Source organism: Benincasa hispida, chromosome 11 (assembly GCF_027475165.1).
Source record: "Benincasa hispida cultivar pf3 chromosome 11, pf3_genome.v1.1, whole genome shotgun sequence".
In the NCBI taxonomy this organism is placed as follows: domain Eukaryota; kingdom Viridiplantae; phylum Streptophyta; class Magnoliopsida; order Cucurbitales; family Cucurbitaceae; genus Benincasa; species Benincasa hispida.
Window position 1 is genome coordinate 53,486,067 of NC_143488.1, and position 8,485 is coordinate 53,494,551.

At 33.0% G+C, this 8,485-nt stretch overlaps 1 protein-coding gene across 2 annotated transcripts; it reads left to right on the forward strand.

Moving 5' to 3' along the window:
• Positions 1 to 4,990: 4,990 nt before the first annotated feature.
• On the forward strand, positions 4,991 to 8,215 carry LOC120091729 (LOB domain-containing protein 25-like). 2 transcript variants are annotated; one of them, XM_039049846.2, is made up of 2 exons: positions 4,991 to 5,230; positions 7,052 to 8,215. In XM_039049846.2, the coding sequence occupies exons 1-2, from the start codon at positions 5,190 to 5,192 to the stop codon at positions 7,587 to 7,589; spliced, it is 579 nt and encodes a 192-aa protein (XP_038905774.1). In that variant the 5' UTR covers positions 4,991 to 5,189; the 3' UTR covers positions 7,590 to 8,215. The 2 variants fall into 2 exon arrangements, with proteins under 2 accessions (XP_038905774.1, XP_090162758.1); XM_090306632.1 differs by lacking the exon at positions 4,991 to 5,230 and adding an exon at positions 6,522 to 6,871.
• Positions 8,216 to 8,485: the final 270 nt, after the last annotated feature.

Here is an 8,485-nt window from a genome sequence, read left to right on the forward strand (position 1 = left end):
TTGTGAACCCATCTATTCGTTATGTGGGTTTAAAAAAAGCCCAAAACATCACATTTTATGATGGTTTTAAGGATCCATTGTCTTACAAGAAGGCAATGGAAGATGTTGACAAGGATGAATGAATTAAGGTCATGAATCAAGAAATGGAGTCTATATACTCCAATTCTATCTGGGAGTTTGTAAATGGGATAAAATCTATAGGTTGTTAGTGGAACTACAAGAGGGAAATGGGTATAGATGGAAAGGTACAGACCTTTAAACCTAGACTAGTGACAAAGTGGTTATACCCAGGTGGGGGGGAGTGGACTATGTGAAGGAACTCTTTTGATAGAGAACCTCTGAGCAAAAGTGGATCGTCCAAATCCCATTTCGATTGAACGCATACATTTACAGTGAAACAAACAGATTATGCACAAAATATAAATTACAGCATGCTATTGAATAAATAAACAAGAGTTTAGAGATTATACCTTTAAAGAACCGTTCTTCAAGTTAATCCCTCGAACTACTCGTTCACAAATGCATCGAACAAGTCACAAACACTCCAAACGAACAATAGCAAACAATAATGCAAACTCGAACAAAAAAGGGGACACTGCTACTTTGTGATCTTGGTATTCTCGGTGTGAGAATCCAGGAGTGGTGGACTCTGGCTAATTTTGGTTAGAGTGGAGTTTGGAGTTGGAGGAAGAAGACGATCGAGAAATGAACAAAAGTTATCGCAAAGTAAATTCTCTTGATCTAAATTCTCTTGATCGTTTAGAGAAGCGAGTCTATCGCATAGGATCTCCAAGCAATCGTGTAGTAACTCTTAATCGTGAATGCTTGTCTGTGTAATATATAAAATCAAATTTTATTTTTATTCCATTTTGCCATAAACTGAATGACTCCCCACTATGATGGTTAGAGAGAAAAAGGGATAATTATCAAATGATTAATAAATTATAAAGAAATATGATAACTAACTTATCATATTATATTTATAACCTATAGTTTTAATATTGCATCATATACAATATATAAACCATAGTTCTTTTTCTCCATTTTATGGTATTTAATATAAATCATATTTATATTAAATTTAACAACTATGAATCTTATTCATAGAAAATATATTTGAATCATATTCAAATATTTGTTCCTCCAATTAAACAATAATGTATCAAATACATTATATCATTATATCATGTATAATTGAATTAATTTAATTATATCATATATAATTAAATTCCCTCTTATTAATTTGAACATTTCAAATTAACTCAATAATTGATTCTCAACTAAATCCATTGAGCTACCAAGGGGACCTTATGGACTGTAGCTTGAAGTTCCAACGGTGCATGAATAACTGATTAAACTCTTTAATCACATTATCCACCATCCGTTAACTGTCGAACACTTCACTAAAGACCAACAACTGTACTTTTCGCATTACAGATGTATTTCTGTGTCCATTGGATATAACCAATCAACAGTATGATGACCCTTCACAAATTGCTCGTAAGTACAACTGGACCAAAATTACCGTTTTGCCCCTATAGTTACATCTAACTCCTTAGGTACCATTGATCCCTCTAATGAACAATAGATCATAGTCCCACTATGACTAAACTCCTCTCGAGCCAAGAGAGGGTGTGGTTCTATATTGTTCAAGACCCGTAATCAGCCCTTAGGGGATCAATTTATCTACTTACCCCTACTTCGGGAAAGGAGTGAATTTCATCTTGTGTAGCTGAGTTCCTAGCTCCCAAATCAAACGAATTCCTAAAATGGTAGGCTTGTTAGTCGACGATTTGGCCACTCTTACCCATGCAAATCAAATGACTACCCTCATAGGCAAGAGTTCACAGCTCACTCAAGATTAAGGTCATGTTACCTATGGTCATCCTAGTGAAATGAAAGTCTCTATTATGAACGGTGTTATTTAACGAGACTAAACATTTCATGGTTCGGTCTTATACAAACTCGTATAGAATATCCCCGCTCACATGTCTAATACATGAATGATTAGAATCAGATCATTTGTAGCATTTTACAACATGTAACATCTGCAAAGCGGTCCATACTCGTATTGTCACGAGGATAAGGTATCCAGCCTTATCTATATACTACAGACCATTTAGGTTATCACTTAAACATGATCTACCTGTATGTCTTCACATACATATTTAAGTTACAACGATAACTTTGGATGTTAGTTTATTATTTTATCGTTAATGCAATTAAATATGATATATTTCATAGACAGAGTGAATAAAATATCAAATATTATTAATCACAGACATGTTTGTTCATACAAGGTTTACAAACTACAAGACCCTACGAGATTTAGGGTGTCAACCCCAACACTATGAAGAAACTTTCTCACCTGTTGTCATGTTAAAGTCTATTTGAATTCTCTTTTCTATAGCCACATGTTATGACTATAAGATATGGAAAATGGACATCAAGACTTTTTTTTTGAATGGTAATCTTGAAGAGACCATCTACGTGACTCAACTAGAGGGATTCATTGAACAAGGGTGAGAGCAAAAGGTTTACAAGCTTAATCGATCCATTTATGGACTAAAACAAGCATCTCGATCTTGGAATATAAGATTTTATACTGCGATCAAATCTTATGGCTTTAATCAGGATGTTGATGGTCATTGTGTCAACAAGAGAATCATCAACAACTCAGTAGCTTTCCTTATGTTGTATGTGGATGATTTCCTACTCATTGGGAATGATGTAGGCTTACTGACAAAAGTAAAGGAGTGGCTAGCCACCCAGTTCCAAATGAAAAACTTGGGTGAGTCGCAGTTTGTTCTAGGGATCCAGATCATCAGGGATCGTAAGAATAACTTTGGCCTTGTCTCAGGCATCGTATATTGACAAGATGCTTGTCAGATATTCGTTACACAATTCTAAAAAGGGTTTATTACCTTTCAAGCATGGAATTATTTTGTCTAAGGAACAGTGTCCTAAGACTCCTAAAGAGGTTGAGAAAATGAAACAGGTTCCCTATGCATCGGCTGTTAGCAGCCTTATATATGCAATGCTATGTACCAGACCTGACATTTGCTATGCAGTAGGGAGTGTCAGTAGATATCAACCCAGTCTAAGATTAGATCACTGGACAGCGGTCAAAACGATCCTCAAATATCTATGGAGAACGAAGGGCTATATGCTCGTGTATGGGGCTAAGGATCTGATCATTACAGGATACATTGACTCTGATTTTCAGACTAATAAAGATTCTAGGAAATCCACATCAGGATCAATGTTCACTCTGAATGGAGAGGCTATAGTATGGTGCAGTATTAAGAAAGGTTGTATTGCAAATTCCACCATGGAGGCTGAGTATGTAGTTACCTGTGAAGTTGCTAAAGAAGTCGTTTGACTCATAAATTTTCTCACAGATTTGGAAGTTGTTCCAAATATGTTCTTACCCATCACACTTTATTGTGATAACAGTGGTGCTGCGGCAAACTCCAAGGAGTCTCTAGCCACAAACGTGGAAAGCATATAGAGCGCAAGTATCATCTTACTAGAGAGATTGTATAGGGGGAGGATGAAATCGTCACAAAGATTGCCTTGGAGCACAATATTGTTGATCCATTTACAAAGCTCTCACGGCTAAAGTTTTTTAGGGCCACCTGAAGAGTCTGGGTTTATGAGATATAAGTCCTCTAAGCTATGGCAAGTGGGAGATTTTATTGGGTATATTATATGCCCTAGTTTATTTGATTGAATTAATGTTGTCTAAATATCAAATAAAATACCTCTGATTTAATTAGATAATGTGTTAACAAAACTACAAACTACGTGATACACTAGATTTAGGACATCAATCCCAACAATCTCCCACTTGTCTAAAGCTAGTGGAATATATCAAAATATAATAAAAGATGAGTGAAAAAGTAAAGTATTTTGATACATTCTACATTAAGTGCAATATTTATACATAGAAATTTGTAAAAATATATTTTTACTTAATTGAATTCACATATCAAATGAGTGCAAATAATATTTGGAAAAGTATGTATGTAATTAGAAAGTATGTAACACAAAAAAAAAAAAAAAAATCATAAAATAGAGATTTTTTTCATGGAACATTTTCTGGCAAGAAATAGTGAAAAATTGGATTTGTTCATTGATGATTCTCCAAATATGGAGGAACTAAGAATGAAATTGAAGAATTGTGGTGGCATTTCATTTATTGATGATGGGGGAGATTCAATTAAAAAAAAATCATGATAGAGTAAAAATAGAGAGTAACAATAGGAAGAAGAAAAAGAAGTTGGTGATGAAATTCATGGAGAAAAATTAGGGATCAAATGTTCCAATTTTTCTTCGGTTTTCCATTTTATTTAACTATATTTCAATGAGAAATGTAGTGGGTTAATTGTTGTTCATTACCCAAAAAAGAAAAGAAAAAAAGAAAAACTTTAAAAACTAAAAGAAAAAAATGCAATTCATATTTTCAACACAAGGATGGGTAGAATTACTAAATAAAAAATTTTAAAACAAAAATAATCATTATAAAAACAGATTATTTAGAGTTCACAAAATTGCATCAGATACCCCAAACATATAATTCAACTCTACACCCAAAACGTAAACATATAAACTCATACTAAATAACTATGACCAAAATACAGATGTATGAACTCTACATATATATAAACTCCATAGATATATGAACTTCAGACATAGTACTCCAACTCAGCACCCCAAACAATCCTTAAAAGAGATAGTGAATTTAAAACCGTCATCATATGAGTTTGATGACAACTACATAACAGATATCATAGACCAAAATTTGTTGTAGTAGAGAAGAATTGGCCTAATGTCAAGTTCTTTACAAGAGAGATTGACATTATTAAAAAGACTCTCTTTTTCATCTTTCATCTTTATGTCTCTTAATTATTTATTACCCTTTTTCTCTCTCTCTCTTGCTTTCTCAATTTTCTTTAAAAAAGAAGGGGAAAAAAAAATTCCCTTTGCCTTCTCTCTCTCTTACCCTTTTGTGATGATCACTGTTTCAGCAGGTTTTCTCTCTTCTTTATATCACCCATTAGGGTTTTCTTTATCTCTCTCTCACATGTAACATTATTTAGGGATATCCCATAAATAAAGTTTGTTCCTTTTTCTCTCTCTCTCTCTATGGCTTCAACTTCATTTTGCTTAAGGTTTTCATACAAGAGATGTTGAAACAACAGCTTACAGAAAGGAGAAAAAATTATTGGTAATAACCCTTCTAATTTGTTTAACTTTCACTACTTATTTTTCTCTTTTTTGAAATTCAATTTTTTTTCTCACATCATTATGATCTCTCTCTTCTAGATCTCATCAATTCACCAATTGGGTGTTCCTTAATTTTTTTTGAAAAAAGAAAATTCGAAAATATATACGGTGGGAAGTCGAACTTTTAACTTCGAAATTGATAATACAGACACTATTCAAATTGGAAAAGAGAATTTCTTTGTGATAAGAAAAAAAATCAAACTTTTGATTAGACTTTGATCTAAATAAGTGTAAGAGAGAGGGGTGTATGTTGGTGGGTATGGAAGAGATTATTATAGGGAAGGGGACCTTTTAGATTTTATGAAGAAAGAAGGAAAATAAACCCAAAAAAAAAATAATGAAAGGGGGGCAAAGTTTGGTGTAGGAGAGAGAAAATAGAGAGAGACAAAGAGGTAAGGGGAGGAGAGAGAAATTAGGGCCATTTTAATTTGATTCACTTGGAGACAAGAAACATGCATTGAGGGCTATGCCCTTTGCCTTTGATGGCAATTAGGGAAGGCCAAGTGACCTTGTACCAAATTTTATACAAAACCCTCAACCTTCAACAGGGAAAACCTATCTTTTTCTTCTCTCTCTCAAAATTTCAAACTAACATGTTAATTAGAGCAATATATGATTGCAAGTTATATCCCTAGTTTTACCCACTTGATAAAGTGTTGTATATCAAGAGGAATTAATTATGCACATATACAATTATATATAATCAAAATGGATATGTTTAATGTTTGGTTGGTGGGGGTAAATAAAAGCTTGTGTAATTAGGTAAACTCAAGATTAAGAAACCACCCTTCTTTTATATAAATAGTTCAATTAAGTGAAAAGTGAGATTTTAACTTTTATCTACCTCTTGGGAGTTTATCGTCAATATTTGTTGCTATGTTCATGTTGACAAAAATCAAATGTACATATATATTTGATTCGTCGTGATTTATTTATGATTTTTTTTTTAACAATATACTAGAAGATTATGAGATCAGGAGGTGCAGTCGTGATTTTGTCTAGGTAAATTTAGATTATTTTGTACAATATTCAAACATAAATTCGATTGACTCTCTCGACCCTATTCGACCTAGTTAAGATATTCAAGTGCATTTACCGATCCTTCTTCTTCATTAGTTTCTTGTTCAAAGGAAAAAGAAAAAAGAAAAAGACTCCCAAACCCTATTCCAAAAAAAGGAAAACAAATGAAATTACGAGTTAAATAATCCTAAAAGATTATATGTATGTGTGTATATATGTATATATGTAAGAATATAATACACATAAAAGGGTGTGTGTATGGACTAAGAGATCATCAAGAAGATTACCCTATAATGCAAATTTAATTTTTAGAAGAAATCTCCAATGGTAAGAAAGACGGCTCTGACAGACCAAAAAAAAGGTACAAAAAATTTAGGTTGTCGCATAGCTGTAACATGAGAATTCAGCAGTTGTATGTCTGTGTTTTTTTCCAGCAACAATTTCATATTTAAAACCATGAATTTCTGGTCTCTCAAACTATACCCCCTATCTTCTCTCTCTCTCTCTCTCTCTCTCTCTAGTCCTACAAAATCTTCAAAATTCAGCCTAAAATTCATCAAAGGTTCAATTTTTACACACCCTCATTTCATAAAGCTTCAAACTTTTTCATTCTTACATAACTAATTTTAATAATATATTTCACTTAAAAAATGTCATTTTGATATATATTTTTGTTTCTCTATTTGTTCATGGATTTATCTTCTTCTTGTCTAAACACTTTCGTTTTCCTTTTCATTTGTAGGAAGATGTCGTCTTCCACCTACTCCAATTCTCCATGTGCAGCCTGCAAATTCCTACGTCGAAAATGCCTACCAGATTGCGTTTTCGCACCGTATTTCCCGCCCGAAGAGCCCCAAAAGTTTGCCAATGTCCACAAGATCTTTGGCGCCAGTAATGTCAGCAAACTGCTGAATGAAGTCCAGCCGCATCAGCGGGAGGACGCCGTGAACTCGCTCGCCTATGAGGCCGAGGCGAGGATGAAAGACCCTGTCTATGGTTGCGTCGGCGCCATCTCTATACTCCAAAGGCAAGTCATCAAGCTCCAGAAAGAGCTCGACGCTACTAACGCCGACCTCATTCGCTATGCCTGCAGCGAAATCCCTGCCCCATCTCCGTCCTCGTCATCACAATATGCTCGAAAGTCGTCGTCTACGAGCCATGAGGCAAGCTCATCTACCTCTAGCTATGGTCATTACTATTCTGGTCTCTACTTTTCTCCATGGAGTAACAACAATAATGGCCCTTGTGGAGATGGCCATGACAAAGGAGAATACAAGTAAATAATATTTTTCCATTGAAATATATCATATCTTTATAATTTTATCATCACAAGAAGGATAATATATTCTCTCATATGTTAATTATAGGGGTGTGAAAATTTATGCATTTTGATTCATAAAAATATAATGATAATTACAAATTATACCCCATAAATTCGTCTAATTTGTAAATTATATCTCTATGTTTCAAAAAATAGTTTCAAACATTCTTGTAATTTGCAAAATTTAAAAATCAGAAATACCCTTTTGTTGGATATTACATATCTGTGACATATATATAGAATAAGTCTTTATATGTGTATGATCAATTTTTGTTAAAGGTCACCAATAAAAGGGGGGTATGATTTGCAAATCATAAGAATCTTTGGAATTATTTTTAAAACTTAGAGATATGAGTTTTAAAATAGACAAAAGTATGAAGGTGTAATTTGCAATTATCTTGAAATATATAAATATATGTGTGTTGTATATTTTTTAAGGTTTGTCCATGCCCTTGTAGGGTTTCTCTATCTTAAATACCTCTTTGGAATGATGAGGGGAATTTAATGTAACTATTTCAATTATTAGTGGTTTTTATCTTGTCAACTTTTGTGTATAATATTATTAATTACTTTTTTCTTCTTGAATATTCAGAACTTTAAATTCTTATTTTATATAATTTTGAGGTTGGTTCTTTTTTTTCTTTTTTTTAAAAAAAAATTGAATATATGTTAATAGAACATTTTGTCCAATTCTGGAACTTTTGATTTTCTAGCATTATCTCATATTAATTTTGGAGATTTCATTTAATTCACAATATATATCTGATACTCAATGTATGTGTGTGTGTGTATATATATATATATATGTTGAGTTAGGGTATTGAATTAATTATAAAATTTAAATCAAGAGGGTAT

What these genes read in the sequence shown, in the direction of transcription:
- LOC120091729 (XM_039049846.2), top strand. Translation starts at nt 5,190, where the DNA reads ATGTTGAAACAACAGCTTACAGAAAGGAGAAAAAATTATTG. An exon ending in GAAAGGAGAAAAAATTATTG is followed by an intron (nt 5,231 to 7,051) that starts GTAATAACCCTT and finishes TTTCATTTGTAG; the next exon opens with GAAGATGTCGTCTTCCACCT.